General features: G+C 38.9%; 1 protein-coding gene across 7 annotated transcripts in view; it reads right to left on the bottom strand.

Moving 5' to 3' along the window:
- Positions 1–17,270, bottom strand: part of znf462 (zinc finger protein 462) — a 109,371-nt gene that overhangs the window by 2,793 nt on the left and 89,308 nt on the right. For 4 of the 7 annotated variants that reach the window (XM_072588905.1, XM_072588923.1, XM_072588933.1 and 1 more), the window contains 7 exons: positions 12,307–12,501; positions 11,861–11,899; positions 11,024–11,285; positions 9,131–9,267; positions 8,370–8,593; positions 2,178–2,304; positions 106–229 (listed from right to left, as the gene is read on the bottom strand). In XM_072588905.1, coding sequence (XP_072445006.1) covers positions 106–229; positions 2,178–2,304; positions 8,370–8,593; positions 9,131–9,267; positions 11,024–11,285; positions 11,861–11,899; positions 12,307–12,501 — 1,108 coding nt within the window. The remainder of the gene's footprint in view (positions 1–105; positions 230–2,177; positions 2,305–8,369; positions 8,594–9,130; positions 9,268–11,023; positions 11,286–11,860; positions 11,900–12,306; positions 12,502–17,270) is intronic. The other 3 variants (XM_072588949.1, XM_072588940.1, XM_072588959.1) reach the window with 3 other exon arrangements.

Below are 17,270 nucleotides of genomic sequence, written 5' to 3'. Positions count from 1 at the left end.
AATGTGAAGGAGATATCACAGGTAAGTTAAAAAGCCATTCAATACATATGTCTGCTTAAACCGTGCATTCCTTGAGCATGTTGTGAGACAAGTTTAAGTTCTTACATTTCGTGTCGTTGAATATGACGTTCCCAATCAAAACCACGAGCAAATGTTCGTCCACAGAATTCGCATGGGAATCTTTTCTCATTGTAAATACGTGTGCCACTTCCTGGGCATGTTTCAATCCCTGTAATACAAATGATCTCATAATTAACAATTAAATTTGTTTTTGAACAAATGCAATGATGCATAGATTACCCAAAGTTTGGAGGGATGGTTGGAATGGAGTGGTACAAATGATCTTTTGAATTAAAAGCAGGTTTAATGAAGTTTCCACATAAACCATTTGTGTGCATTTTTTTAAAATGCCACAAATCTTGTTCAAACAATGGCTTTGTCATTTGTTCGTTAACAGATTTTTTTGTTCTTACTGGATGGGATGTAGACACCCAGTTTTTAATACAAGTCATGCTGCACAAGGAAATGCTAACAGAAAAAGGTGTCCAGTCACTTTGCACATTTTCTATTTTTATATTCAGGACATCCGAAAGGGCCTCTGTTCTAATGTGAAAAAACGCAGCAGTCAATTTGCATTCAGAAAATTCTGCAAATAGTGAGATTAGATTAGGTTCCCTACAGTGCGGAAACAGGCCCTTCGGCCCAACCAGTCCCCACCGATCCTCCAAAGAGTAACCCACCCAGACCCATTCCCCTCTGACTGATGACCTAACACTATGGGGCAATTTAGCATGGCCAATTCACCTGACCTGCACATCTTTGGACTGTGGGAGGAAACCCATGGAGAATGTGCAAACTGCACACAGACAGTCACCTGAGGCTGGAATCGAACCTGGGACCTTGGTACTGTAAGGCAGCAGTGCTATCCACTGAGCCACTGTGCAGCCAGACCTGCTGAGTTTCTCTAGCACTGTTTTTGTACCTTGACCAAATCTTTGATGATGTATCCTAATATCGTCTTAGAGCACCGCAAAATGCCAAAATTCATTCAATAATGATGTGGAAGGAGCTTGGTCTATTTTATTACACTAAAAAAACATTTATAAATACAATCTGTTTTAATGGTGTTGGATGAAGGATAACTATTAAATGGAATATTTAATAGAACTTCTCTATTCTTCAAAATAGCACCACATGATCTGTTACATCCACCCAGGGTCCAGACGGAACATCTCTGAAAAAGTGGGTCACCCAGAATCGTGTTTGTGTCTCCCTGGATTGGGATTTGAACCCATGACTTTTACTCCCAGACTGCTTCCTACTCAGGTACAACTGGCAATTGGGACACTATTAGCTGAGGAAGGGGTTGTTTGCTTTAAAAATATATGGTATTAACAGTCCTTCAATATTCATTTAGGGGTTAAATATACTAAAAATGGGTTCTGCACAATCACACTGAAATGAAACCAGGATTCAGTGTTTCCAATTTAGTAGACTAAAGCTTGTTGCAAGATGCGTTGAATTCTGATATTGATTACAGATATGAGAGGGAAATTGTAATTAGCTACACAAATTAACAGATAATTTATCCTAACATTTCTGTTAACAAGAATGAATACTCTGAATCACTACCAAAAATAGCCTGGCTTCCAAATCGGATATGGTAATGCACTGCCTCAGGAGCAGTGGAGCACTTTCAGTCCCCAGACAGGATACCCTTTACCACCATCTGCCACTCTGTCAGCTTAACAATGTCTGCATACAGTGGCAGCACAACAGTGGAAACGCTGGGCTACCCCCATCTGTTGGCCACCTCTGGAAGTGACCAAGATTGATTTAACGCAGACCATTTGTGCTTAGAATTGTCCCTAGCAATTCATTTGAAGTAGACAATGCAAATAGATGTGGTTCACTTTGCTCTCTGGAAAGCACACTCTTTGCGACAAGTCTTGCAGGGTATCCCAGTTTTCGTTGAAGCCAGTGACTGGCAGATTGGTCACTGCCAAAAAATATGCACTTTCCTATGGGTGCTAGGCAGACAATGATATATTTGGATCTGTTTCCTTCTCACCTTCTCTGTATTTACAAAACACCTTGAGACAACATATTCAGTGGGAATACAAGACCAGAATGACAGCGTAAATTTATTTTAAAAATAAATTCTTGAAAGTACGAACCCCTTTGTTCAACGATGTTGCCCTTTTCCTCCTCTCTAGCCTCTTCTTCACTACTGAGCCAGTCCTTATCTTTAGAATCCAACTGGTCCAAGTTTACACGACCTACCAATTCAAAGTTGCGAACCACCTGAAAATAGAGAAAAGGAGAGCCTACTGAACATTCAACAGCTTGAATGGAGTTTACAGCAAAGTAACAGGTCGTTCAGCTGAACTGGTCTGCACTGGAGTTTGTGTGTCCTCTCATATTCCTCCATTTCATCCAATGTGACAAATGTTTTAAGATTCTCAAAACTCTAAAAATGCATCAACATTACAGATGTGACAAAAAAGCATGTATTTATACAGTACCTTTCTTGACCACAGGACATCTAAAAGCCCTTTACAACCGTGGAAATGCTTTTTGAAATGTAGCGTCTATTATAACGTAAGATAATGTGGCAGTCAAATTTGTGCAATGCAAGCACCTGCCCCCAAAAAAACAAAGAATCGGTGCAATTAATGACAAGATAATTAATTTTGTCATGTGGGTTAACAGATAGATATTGATCTGGAAATGGAGAACTCTCACGGTCCTCTTCAAAACAATGATACACCCAAGGGGGTAATCAGGACATTGGCAGCACTCCCTCAGTACCATACTAGGAGTAAAAGCCTGGAAATGGTGTTCAAAGTTTCCAAAGTGAAAGGAATTCTAATCCCTGCCTTATGCTTTTAGCATTACCACACAGTACCAACATCAGGTATGCAAACCCCAAGTCGTTTGTGGAGTCTTAATTAGGGAAACTACAATGGCATGAGGCAAGAGTTGGCTATGACAGATTGGGAAATGTTACTGAAAGGAAAGACAGTGGATGGGCAATGGTAAACATTCAAAGAGCAAATGGCCGAGCTAAAAAATTGGTTATTTCCGTTTGGCGGAAAGATGCAAAGAGAACAGTGGCCGAACTATGCCTTACAAGGGAAGGTGGAAATAGTATCAGAGGCAAAAAAAAACACATACAAATTGGCAAGAGAGTACAATAGACCTGATGATTGAGAACAGTTTAGAAGTCAGCAAAGGAGGGCCAAGGGATTGATTTAGAACAGGAAAATAGAGTATGAGAGTAATCCTGCGTGGAACACAAAAACTGACAATAAAAACTTCTACAGGTATGTAAAGAGAAAAAGATTATTGAAAACTCATGTCAATCCCTTAAAGTCAGAAACAGGAGTACGGAAAGGAAAGGATGCTAGGTATAGGGAATGCTGAATGACTAAACAAATTGAGAGTTTGGTTAAGAAAAAGGAAGCAAATGTCAGGTATAGACAGGATAGATCGCGTGAATCCTTAGAAGAGTATAAAGGCAGTAGGAATATAGTTAAGAGAGGAATCAGGAGGGCAAAAAGGGGACATGAGATAGCTTTGGCAAATATAGTTAAGGAGAATCCAAAGGATTTTTACAAATACATTAAGGACAAAGGGGTAACTAGGGAGAGAATAGGGCCCCCGCAAAGATCAGCAAGGCGGCCTTTGTGTGGAGCTGCATGGACAAAATCTTTTCCCTGGGGTGGGGGAGTCCAGAACTAGAGGGCATAGGTTTAGGGTGAGAGGGGAAAGATATCAAAGAGACCTAAGGGGCAACTCTTTCATGCAGAGGGTGGTACGTGAATGGAATGAGCTGCCAGAGGAAGTGGTGGAGGCTGGTACAATTGCAACATTTAAGAGGCATCTGGATGGGTATATGAATAGGAAGGGTTTCGAGGGATATGGGCCGGGTGCTGGCAGGTGGGACTAGGTTGGGTTGGGATATCTGGACAGCATGGATGAGTTGGACTGAAGGGTCTGTTTCCGTACTGTACATCTCTATAACTCTATGAATCTATATTGGGGAGCAAAGAAATGGCTGATGAACGGTGTTTATACTTCACTTCAGTCTTCACAAAGCAGGACACAAATATTTTCCCAGAAATGATAGGGAACACAGGGTTTTAGCGAGATGAAGAACTAAAGTAAAACTGCGTTAGTAAAGAAATGGTGCACAGAAAATTGATGGGATCAAAGGCTGATAAATCCCCAGGGCCTGATAACCTACAACCAGCGTACGTAAGGAAGTGGTGGATGCATTGGTGGTCACCTTTCAAGATTCTTTAGACTCTAGACTAAATCGTACAGATTGGAGGGTAGCTCATGTGTAACACCGCAATTTAAAAAGGGAGATAGAGAGAAAACACAATATTATAGGCCAGTGAATCTGACATTAGTATTAGAGAAGATACTAGAGTAGATTATCAACGATTTTATAGCAGAGCACTTTGAAACAAAGATAGAATCAACAGTCAGCATGGATTTAGAAAAGGGAAATCATGTTTGACAAACCTACTGGAATTCATTGAGGTTGTAACGAGTGAAGTTGATTGAGGGAGCCAGTGAATGTAGTTTATTTGGATTTTAGGTAGGCTTTTGAAAAAGTCCCACATAATAGATTAATCTGCAAAATTAAAAGGATGGGATTGGGGGTGGTGCAATGAGATGGACAGAAAATTGGTTAACAGACTTTTCCTGACTAGCAGACAGCAACTAGGAAACGAGGCTATTCACAACATATATTAATGATTTAAATGAGGAAACTAAATGTAATACTGCAAAATTTGCAGATGATACAAAGCTGAAGAAAAGTGAACTGTAAGGAGGATGCAGAGAAGTTGCAGTGTGATTTGGACGGGTTGAGTGGGAAAATGCATGGCAGATGTAAAATAATGTGGATGAATAGGAGGTTATCCACTTTGGTAGCAAAAACAGGAAGGTCAATTATTATTTGAATAGCTGTAAACTGAGAGAAGGAAATACTCAGCAAGACATGAATGTCCTTGTGTACCAGTTGCTGAAGGTAAGTGTGGAGGTACAGCAGGCAGTAAAGAAAGCAAACCATATCTTGGTCTTCAGAGAGAGAGAGGATTCAAGTACATGAATAAGGATGTCTTTCTGCAACTATACACAGCATTGGTGAGGTCACACTTGAAACACTGTGTGCAGTTTTGTTCTCCTTATCTGAAGAAGAGTGTTTTTGTTTTAGAGAGAGTGCAGCGAAGATTAACTAAATTAATTTTTGGGACAGCAGGGCTGAGTCAGATAGGATTGTATTCACTGGAATTTAGAAGAATGAGGGGAGGAATCTCAGAATGCTATTAAAATTCTAATAGGACTAGTCAGGGAGGATGTTCCTAATGGTTGGGGCTGTGCAGAACCAGGGGTCACAGTTTAAGGAATATGGGGTTAACCTATTAAGGTTGAGATTGAGGAAAAAATTCTTCACCCAAAAAGAGTGTGAAGTCTGTCGAATTCACTACCACAGAAAGTGGGTGCAGTAGAAACATTGCACATTTTGAAGGAGGAGGATGTAGCTCTTATTGGGCTGAAGGGATCAAGGAGTATTGGTGGTGGGGGTGCGCAGGATTAGGGTTTTGAGCTTGATGATCAACCATGATCATATTGAATGGCTGAGCAAGCATTATGAGTCAAATGACCTACTCCTGTTTCTATGTTTCTACATATATAAGACTATTACATGTGAAAATGTAGCAATTAATTCTGGGAGGTTTTCCAATGCAGATTAGAAAACACTGATTGGCAGAATTATAGCACTAAGTGCCATCACATCAATTACTTTTCCATTGTGCGCTCTCTCATTTTTGTTTTCTTATCAGAAAAAAATCCTAAATATAGAAATGGAAAGGTTGCCAGCATAAAATAAACACACAAACATTGTCTCTATATTTGTGCATCCAAACAAAATGCCATAGGCAAGGAAGTTATGCCAAACCTTTGTAAATAACTGGTTAGGTTTTAGCTGGAGCATTGTGTTCAATTGTGGGCAGTACATTGTACGAGGAATGTCAACACATTTGAGAAGGTGCTGAGGAGATTTACAAAGTGATAGCAGCAATGAGGGACTTCTGTTACATGGAAAGACTGTTCCCCTGAAAGGAGAGAAAATTAATGAGATATTTAACAGAGGTGTTCAAAATTATGAAGGGTTTTAATATGGTAAAATAGTTGGTAAAAGGCACAGAAAGGTGATGAGAATCTTCTAATATGTATTGCTATAACGTGGAATACACTGTCTGAAAGGGTGATGGAAACTGATTCAATTGTAACTTTCAGAAGAGAAATTAGGTATATACTTGAAAAGAAAGCATTTCCAATGTTTTAAGGGGTGATTTAGTTGAAATGTTTCTTCAACCACGGTTCAATTGGAAAACAAGAAAACTGCAACGCTGCATCATTCCTTTTCAAAGCAGCTTTCTTCATGATAAGACTAGGAGGCGGCCAATCAGCCGTTCACACTAGTGCTTTTGCTTTGAAAGGCATAGCCAGTTAGTCCCACTCCTTGCCAATTTCCCCACAGCTCTGAAAATCTATCTCACCCACCTTTAGAAGTTGCTGTAGCAACTGCTTCTACTCTCCCTTCAAGCAATGCATTCTAGATCACAGCAAAAAACACTGCATTAAAAAAAAGACTTACCTGACTCTGCTTCTTTTGTAAGAGTTTATAAGTAATAATTCAGTTTTACCAGTTTATTTTAAGTGGTAATCTCTGACTCAACATTGAGCTGAACAATGCCAAAATATTCATCACTCTGGACAGGTCTTCCAAGACAACACTGTTCTCTAAAACTCAAAAGATTGGATCCTAACCGTGGATATTAGCCCAAGTTGCATCAATGGCACAAATTGACTGAACAACCAACTTAACCTGCAGAGTTTAAACCCCATAACACACATTTCATTACCCATTTTGTTTAAAGGCTGGTCAATCATTAGTTTTCCCAGCTTTAGTTATCAGACAGAATCAAAAACATAACAAGAATATATTAAAGGTTCTTGATTCAAATCATACAGACCAGATTTAAACTAACTGACAAAAGTTCCAGATGGGAGTTGATGCAACAAGTCACTACCTGACATTTGTTGCTGGTAAGGGCAGGGGAATGGGACTAATTGGGCAGTTCTTTCAAACAAACAGAGGAACAATGGACTGAGAGACTTCTTTCAGTGATGAATCAGTCCATGATCCTATCATGCCAAGGGGCCATGAAAAGCAAAATACTGCCTTCGCTTCTCAAGGACAAGCATGTAACTTCTGCTACTTTCCCTCCATCTTCCTGAATGAACAATACTAATACTATAATTTTAGGTGCAATTTTGGCTGACTTCTTCTGATATCACTTTCTGAGCATGGAGTCAGTAAATCCTTGAACTGGATTTGAACTGCACTGGCCATTCACAAGGCAACTGTAAAGGTATGTAATTTTCAGACATCAGGGCATTAATTTGCATTATTTGTAGCTTTTCCCATCAACCACAGTATGCATTTTTCCCCTATCAATAATGCAGTTACTGAACATAAAGATACTACACATTAGGTGCTTCCAGACCCAATTTTTAAATGCCACGATCTAAAGTTTGGAGTATTTATCTAGGTAAGTTATTCCTTTATCTCTACAGTTGTAGCACATAACTTATTTGGGTATAAGGTATACATGCTTCGGGCATGCCTGAAACGTCGATTCTCCTGCTCCTTGGATGCTGCCTGACCTGCTGCGCTTTTCCAGCAACACATTTTCAGCTCTGATCTCCAGCATCTGCAGTCCTCACTTTCTCCTATAAGGTATACATAATAACTAACTATATTACCACACTGTAGTCAAATGAAAAGGCTGCTGAAAGTGACATATGATGTTTGGATAATAGGCTCATAAGTTTAGGTGACACCATTACAAATTAGTCACTACTAAGTCAAAGGGCCATTTCAGGAGAAACTTCTTTACTCAAGATCGTTTCAAGATTGTGAAACTCATTAACACATTGAGTTGAGAGAAACAGCAAAATGCATTTGAGAAAGAGCTAGATAAACACAACAGAGAAAGGAATAGCTTTGGGATGCATGGGGGCTCATGTGGAGTGTTAACACTGGCACTGACCAGTTTCTTTTCGTATGTTCAAAGTAAATTTGTGAAGTCATCATTCACTAGTTAAAGCTACATAATTGTGTCAACAATTAATCTGAATTAGTAGGGTGGAGGTAACTTGAAGAGTTCAACGCTGTGCTTAATGGTAGGAAAATACTTAACTGGAGATTGTTAATGGGGTGGTTTAATTACTAAAATATAGACCAGGAGGAAGACACAATCCATAATAATAATCAAAGTTACTTTGTGCTCTTCCTGAAGATGGTTCTCCAAATCATCATTTATTCTGCTCTCATAATAACACAGTTGGCACTTGTATGGTTTCATTTCCTTGTGTTTTTCCATATGCTGTTGCAGAGTTTCGTCACTGGAGCAGGTGAAGGTACACTTATCACAACGAAAAACAATTCCTTGCAAGTGTCTGGACAGCTTTGAACGACGGACTTCAATGGGCACAACTCTCTCCTCTGTTGAAAGATACAAGATGAAAGAACATATGTCATGACAAGCCTCACAAATTGCCACCTTTAGACCCGAAAGGATGAAATGCTGCTCACAAATGAACACAAAAGCAACGCATTAATTTTTCAAGATTAAGATTATTATGCTCTGGAGGCAAGCATAACATGAAGATTGAAGTCTGCAATTAATTTGAGGCCAGCAATTAGACATACTTATTAAAATCAATGACATGAGAATTCAGTTTCCCCAAGACAAGAATATATTGGCATATTTCGGAGTGTAGTATGATGAGCTGTAAATGGTCTATTGCTAGCAGAGACAAAACATTTGGTTGAAAGGGTTATTGTCATCAGACTTTACAACTACAAAGTTTTGTCAAGAGAGATGCAACCAGTGTGAAAATATTTCAAAATTCAGAAAAGATAAAGTGTTACAGATGCTCTGGAACACTGACAACCAATTACCCACCCTTTCCCATTCCATTAAAGCTCTGACTTGATGTATCTCACGTCCCACGTGCCCTCGCACAAAAGGAACCTCACCTCTGTGAAGGACGATATGATCAATCATGCTGCTTTTGTATTTCGTGTGGTACAGACAGAGAGGACAACGCAGGTCCTTAGGACCCTCAACAGGAGGAGCGGTGTGGCTCCCCTCAACATGCATAGAAAATGTAGACCTGTAACACAAACATAAAACATCACCACTTCATTTTGCACTTGGCATCTTAAAATATACTTATACAACACAATGGAGGCCATTTGGCTCTTCGTACCCTTCTGATAGAGCTATTCAATTACTCCCACTCCCCGGTCTTTACACAGTCCTGAAAATTTCTCCTTTCAAAAGAGAATTGGATAAATATTTGAGCTTAGTTACTGAATCTGTTTCCACCACTCTGAGGCAGTGCATTCCAGATCGTAACACAGCGTAAAGTAAAAAATTCCTCATTTATCTCGGTTCTACAAAAGAACACAAGAAATTAGCAACTGTAGATCATACAGCACCTCAATGTCATTACTCTCCTTCCATCTTAACTCCAAATTCCTGCCCTATCTCTGCACTGTTCTTTCTTATCTTAAATCCTCTTGGATAATGATCTTCCTACCATTGAAAACAGTTGTCACTATTTACTTTATTAGAACCCTTCAGAACTGAGAACACCTCTATTTAATCTCAATGTGGCTGTAGGTGAAACAAAAGAGAGAAAGAATATGATCTTAGCAGCACAGTTCACCCTCCAGAGCCTTAGCATAAGACGTAGGCTCAGAAGGAGGCCATTAAGTCCATCGTGTCTGCTCCACCATTCAACGAGATCACGGCTGATCACGTTTCTGCTTTTACCCCATCACCCTCAATTCCCTGACTGATTAAGAGAATCAGTCTAACTTGGTCCTAAATATCCTTCAAATGAGCCAGCCTCAACAGCCCCCTGCAGTAAAGAATCCCATATTACTTCTCATAGATGAATTACTTTGCTCCTGGATGTCAGGCTGATAGTACAGAACATGTATGCACAGCAGGATTTAGTCATTGGCGGTGAAGTTACTCACCAACAGTTCATAAATAGAATACACAGTTTAAACAGTGGGCTGGAATATAGAAAATTGGTGCTACCGAAGGAGAGCACTTGGCCCATCCTGTCTGCGCCAGCCCAAAAGACAGCCATCAAAGCTAAGCCAACTCTCCAGCTCTTGGTCCATAGCCCTGTAGGTTTACAACATCTCCAAGTGTTTTAAATGTGATGAGGGTTTCCACCTCTAGCAAGTCCCACTTTCAGGTAGCAGGTTCCAGACTGCCACCACACTGAGAAAAATTAATTCTCAACTCCCCTCTTATCCTCTCCACCAATTATGTTTCATTTTGTGCCTCCTGGTTATTGATATCTCTACTAATGGAGAATAGAATTAATAAGATGCCATTTCAGTCCCTCACAATTTTATACCCCTCAGCACCCTTGTACCAAAGAAAATAACCCCAACCTAGCCGATCTCTTCTTACAGCTAAAATGTAAATCAAATTACAAATGGGCACAAAATTATTGATTTAATTTGATGTCCATAATAAAAAGTTTGTGTTTGGAAGAAGCACACATATTCCATCTTTATATAACTTCCCCTCTGCAAAATTACTGTGATTTTGGATAGCGTTATTCTCAAAAATATCAACAAAACCTAAAATCTGGCAGATTTATCAGCAAAATCTTAGGAATATGAAGGGAGAGTTGTAGTACTGAATAGGGATTTGGTAAAAGAGATTTCCGTTGAGTAGAGATAGTATAGAATAAAACTAGCTGTAATAAACATCACATATGGTCTCAATGAATGGTCCAGCAGGCTCAAGGACTGAAAGGACTGCTGCCTTTTATTATAAACACCATACAAAATTTAAAACACGTGTTGTCCTTTTCACTACTTGCCATCTTATTTTCTTACCTGAACCCAGTGAAGAATGGGCAATCCTTGCATTTGTAGAGTTTCTTGCCGCAATGTCTGTCTCGATAGTGGCGTCTCATACTTTGGATGTATTCAGAATTAAACTGGCAAAACTCACAACTGAAATAGCCCTTGGTTGTCTGTTCACAGGAAGTGGTTGGAGATGGCACCGGGATGGGACTGGATCTGTTTCTTGCCATCGCAGCCGTTTGGTAATGGTTAAGCTGTTGTTGGACATCTGGTGGCTCAGAGTATGAAGAATCTGTACATGAAGAGTTGGTGCACATAAACTGTGTAAAATCCAAAAGCTGTCCACAAGCAATTTCCAGCCTTCCCTCACCACTTGCGGATTGTGGATAAAAGCTTGAAGCACAACAACCAAGGCCCCAGACAATCCCATTATCAAACCAATAATGGCCAGTATGAAACATTTGCAACAGAAAGCCTTGGGAAAGCAAGTACAGCATCTGAAACCCTTTGGGAGTTGCAGGAAAAGCAAGGCAGAACAAGGAAGCAGAATCAAACAAAACTGGGAAGAATTTCCCTGTCCCCAATGGACATCAGAGAAATTCCAGCCATTACTCAGGTGAAGAGTGTTCAGAGGGGCAGCATACTTTAAGGATTTGAAACAGTTATCAATTTCAATCTAAAAATTGCTTACAGGACAAAGCAGTGCAGACAATTGGATTTGTTAGGCTGCAGAAGCAATTTGGAAGAGCAGACCATAATTTCATTATTTATTAATATTAATACTGAATTTTGTACAATTGTACATGGCCAATAAGGGATTGTTGACAGATAAAGAAAGCGCAAAACAGAACGTTGACCATCTCCTACCTTTGTTTCTGACGAAGGGAAATTTTAAGAAGGTGGGGTCTGGAATAAGGACACAGAGTAATAACTGGGTCTTACACGATTTCCGAAAATGCTCTTCTAAAATGAGCTAGAAACAATTCTTAACCAAAGAAAACTAAAAATACATCAACAGCAGTAATTGCTTTCCCCATAAGTTTTGAGCTATACAACGTTCACTGAAACATTCTCCTAACCTTTTTAACTCTTTAAAACCAAGAATGTTGTGTCTTATGGTTGGGGTGGGGGTGGGAGGGGAATGTGGCAGAATTTGAACGCAAATTCATGCACAGTTATAATACATAAGATGGAATTCTTTTTCAAAAAAAAAATCACATGCGCCTTGCTTCTGTTCATGAACAGTTTGAAGGCATTTAAAATAACTTCAATTTAAGACTTGCATACATCAGAGATAGCCATGAGCAGCTTACCATCTGATTCTGCTACTCCCTCAGCCTGGGACTGAGTCTGTGTTGGGCTTTCGGCAGAAGTGAAGGCTGCTGGAAGGTCAGTGTGGAGTTTGGACACGGTCAGTACGTGGCCGTGCACTTTCAGTGCATGTTGTTTCAGCTGATTTACCATCAGTGTGGAAAAGGAGCAGTAGGAACAGCTGTACGTGCACTCCACTGGCAAGACACAACAAAATGCAAATGCTTTTTTTGAGAAACAAAATGCTGCTTTGGGCTCCCCTAACCATTCAGATCATTATGTAATTTTGAAGTAGCTATGGGCAAATGGTATGTAAAACTGTAAGTTGGCTTTCAACTGGCAAAACACAGCTCAGGTCACTTTAAATGTCTTTATGTCATCATAAATTCATTGCTTAATTATATTGTAGAATATAGTAGTGATAGATATAAACACACACCCACACACGTGAATCTTTATCTAAACAATAGAATATGCCCTCTGCTCCCAGGGCACATTTTCAGTTAAACAATTCGCTCAGGGAAGCATATACTCCCAGCGCCAAAGCCAAGAGCAAACAAACAGAGCTTTTGCACATTAGTAAATAGCTAAATTAATGTGCTAGATCCTTTACCTTTGACTTTATATCATGCATTTGTAATGCTTTTTTTATTCACTCACAGGATGTGGACATCTCTGGCTCAGGCAGCATTTATTGCCCAGTCTTAATTGCCCAGAGGGCATTTGAGAAACAAGCATAATGCTGTGGGTCTGGAGTCACATGTAGACCAGACCAGGTAAGGATGACAGATTTCATTCCCTAAAGGACATTAGTGAACCACATGGTTTTGGCTGTTTTGGGAAATGTTCTCTTTATGTGCAAAGTACAATGAATTACTTTTCACAATTTGGATACCTATCTAACTTGATTTTTTCAAAAAAAAAAATCAGCTGTTCGTATCCCTGCTTGCACCAACTTCTGTGTACGTATCATCTATGCTCATTGTCTGACATGGGCTCCCAGTACCCCATCACCTTAAATCTCTAAGTTTTAACCCTCCAGGAATCTCTCTTATTCTCACTCCTTACATTTTCCCAATTTTAAACGCAAGTATCTTCTCTTTTCCCCATTTGACACACTCCTGAAAAACTACCTCACTGACCAAGCGTTGAGTAATCTGCCCTGACATCTCCACACGCATCTCAGTGTTGTTTTATTTTATAATGCCTCCAATAAGCATCCTGGGATATTTATTGTAGTAAAGTTGATACAGAAATACAAGCATATGTTGACCAATGCTCAGTCTTAGACAATTGGCTAAAGGTGGAAGAAAAAAATAAAAATCAATAGAGAGTGCAAAAGATTTCCAAGGTTTATCTACTGTATCCCCACTCATTAATCACTTACAGATTCACAAATATATAGAAATTATTCTCTAGTTTCTGTCTTTGATGAATGGAGGTTTACGTGTCCTTTCTTACAGACATCACACAAGTCATATTCCTTCAGGTATATAGAATATTCAGCATATAAGCAAGCCCACCTGGTCCATGCCAGGGTTCATAACCCATAAGCATCCTCTCAACTCTGTTAGTCACATTTCATCAACATAGCTTTCTATTTCTTTCTCCCTTATGAATCTATTCAATTCTCCTGTAATTGCACCTGCAACTATTCACCTCAACCACTCCCTTTGCTAATGAGTTCCACATTTTGAACACTGGGTAAAAATGCTTCACTGAATTCCACATTGCATTGGCAGTGACTATCTTATATTGATGTCTGGTGATTTTCATTTCTCCTATGAGTGAAAACATCTATCCTACTGAAATCTTCTTTAAATTTAAAAGCATCAGGTCACCTCTAGAGAATGGAGCCCTAAGCCTGTACAATTCCTCCGGATAGCTATGCCTCTTAGATCTAGTATTATTTATGCGGCACAGATGGAGGACATTTGGAGATAATGTTTGCCAATTAAGCGCACTCCTCTGTTCCTTTTTCACATTCCTGTAAAATGGTTCCTTCCAAGTGTTTATCTAATCTCCTTTTGAAAGTTACTGTTGAACTTCCTTCCATTGCTTTTACAGAGAGTGCATTCAGAGGATAACAACTCATCAGCTAACGTTCTCATTCATCCCAGGAGCTTTTTGCCAACTGCCTTAAATCAGTCTCCTCAGTTTGCCCACCTTCCCATGCATGGGGGCAATCTCTCCTTAATCAATTTATCAAATCAGAACACAATTGTGAACACCTCTCACGAATCTCCTCTAAATCTCTGTGCTTGAAGGGGAGTAACCCTAATTCCTCTCTTCAGACCAGCAAAACCTTACTAAAATGGATCAGGACTTTTTGAAATGATGAAAGAATTCACAATAGCATCGGTTGCTGCTAGTCACGAGTTTCTGACTGAACCAAACATTGTTGACAGGGTAGTGATCGATTTAGAGCAAGCTTCTAATTTCCTTTAATGCCAATTAATCATTAGAACGGAGAGTGTGAAAGCTTGACAACTAGTTAATAATAATTAAAGAGGTGTCAAATGTGATTGAATGCTGCTATACAATAATCCCACTGGTTTGTATACTTTGAGCCAGTCTGACAGAGGCACTTGTGAAGGTGCAAAAATTGGCAACACTAACCAAATGGGAACATTTTAAAAGTGATACAGGAACAAAGAGGACTGGAATCATTTGCAGAAAAATAGTACAAAAAGGTGGCAGGACAATTTGAGAAGAAGTTGTAAAATGATATGGTCTTTATTAATAAATCTCAGAATACCAGATCAAAAAACCTAATCTCTGGGTGGAACCCAGCTGGTTTGTTTTCAACTGGTCTGGCTTAAATTCTGGCATCATGATTTATGAAGGTCACATGTTCAAGAATCATATTATGTCAAAACATATTATCATATTATGTCTCAAACATGTTTGAGGTGTTTCTGAAGCACCTCAAACATTATACATTAAATGACCCTATAAATTCTTCTACCTCTAACCATCTTTGTGTGGTGCTGTACTTCACACACACCCCTTCCACTGCAGACTAAATATTCTCTTAATTTTTAAGAAAATATTAGATAAAGATTGCTTTTCTTGATGTCACAGCAGCAACATTTGGAGAAAATCCTAGTTTGAAAAATAGCCCCAAGGTGCACATAAGCTAAGCTCACTAACAAGCCAGAAACTGACATTAGATTCTGATACCAGTTCAAAAGCACAGTAAATGAAGCAGTCCCTCAGTTATTCAACTCAATTAAGAGAAAACAATCTTTTTAAAGAACTGACAATGACTGTTTGCACACTGCAATCTAAAGGTTATTGGAGATCATAGCTGTTTAGATTTACAATAGTGAAGGGTATATTACAAATAAATATTAATAGCTTAAATATGTGTGACAGAGAAGCAGACCACTTGGTCTAACCAAAACATCAGAATTTTTATGGTCTATTCAAGCCTCCTACCATCCTCTTACCAAAATCTACCACCATTATCATCTATTCATTTGTCCCTCATACTTGCTCAGTTTCATCTCAAATACATCTTTACAATTTACTTTGACCACTCCCTATGGCAGTGAGTTGCATATTTACATCATTCTCTTGGTAAAAAAAAATTCTTTTAAGTTTCCTGTTGGGCTTCATGATGACAATCTTATATTAATTACTTCTGGTTACACTCTTTCCTGCCAAAAAGAAACAACATCTGCATCCACAATAAAAACTTTTCATCATTTAAAGGATCTCTATTAGATCACTCCCGGAGACTTCCTTTTTTTTAAACCCCAGGGCAAAAGGAACCCAACCTGTCAATCTTTTCCTGGTAGTATTCACACATTTCTGATATCACCTTTGTAAGTCTTCGCTGCATCCTGTCTAGGGTGATACCCTTGTTAAATTGTCAATCAAACTGCATGAATTTCAATTAACTCCCTAGTTTTCAATTCTATTTCTCCAGAAATAAAACTTGCTACTTTTTGTGCTTATTTTTAAAAATGGCTTCTAATCTTTAATGCCATCCTACCTGGACATGCACCTTCAAAGTAATAAGTGACTTCCCTATTCTTACAACCCTACCTTATTCCCTCATTTTTATCTGTTGAACTTAATTAACTTGCAGAAAGGATAAATAATTGGAAATTAAAGTCTTCCTGTATTTTATGTCAGTCCTTGTCTGGATTGATTATTCGCCACCAATTGATAATATGCACAAATTTATGACAGTCTTTCAGGTGTCTTTTCAGATTTTCCCCCCACTCTGTGCTGGGAGAGAGATTTTTGACTCCAGTTAAGAACCTTTAGATGATTTTATATGCAACACAGATTGTGCTAATAATATTAAATATTTAAGTCATAAAGTTTAAGAATTATTTTCGAAAAAGACATTAATGTTAATCTAACTTGCACATTCTATTTACAATTCATGTTGATTTATCCAACTTGCACATAATCTAAAACTAGTGGCTAACAAATTCAAGTGTGTGTTAAGCATGAGCACATAAATGAAAAGGGATAATCAAGGATCACGCTGTACAATTGAGCAGAGCACAGTCTCCGATCATATGCAGATCTAATAAAAAATTAAAAATTTTACCACCAAATCTCACCACAAATTAAGTTCAGGAATTGCAGGCCATCAAGTTGAAATATGAAACAAATTACAAAACACTACATAATAGTGGTTGGGCGGCACATGAAGAATTAATTGGGTAACGCGGTGATAAAATGATGGGTTTAATGGGCACGATGTTCCTTTGTAATGTGGTTCTATTACAGTTGGAGACTGAGCGAGCTCATTAATCCACTGCTGTGAGATGCCAAACTGGAACATCTATTGTCTTGAAAAAACTGTTTAAGGGAATGTTAAAAACAACTGTTTCAGCATGTAAAAACGGTGGTTGTAATTGCTAAGCAAATTGGGAAAAAATAAATGCTACTGCTACACTTCCAAGTCTTTTTTTTACAAGACAGACACAGTGATCCTTGGTGA

This window comes from Chiloscyllium punctatum, chromosome 2 (genome assembly GCF_047496795.1).
Source record: "Chiloscyllium punctatum isolate Juve2018m chromosome 2, sChiPun1.3, whole genome shotgun sequence".
In the NCBI taxonomy this organism is placed as follows: domain Eukaryota; kingdom Metazoa; phylum Chordata; class Chondrichthyes; order Orectolobiformes; family Hemiscylliidae; genus Chiloscyllium; species Chiloscyllium punctatum.
This window is presented reverse-complemented; position numbering and strand designations above follow the sequence as displayed.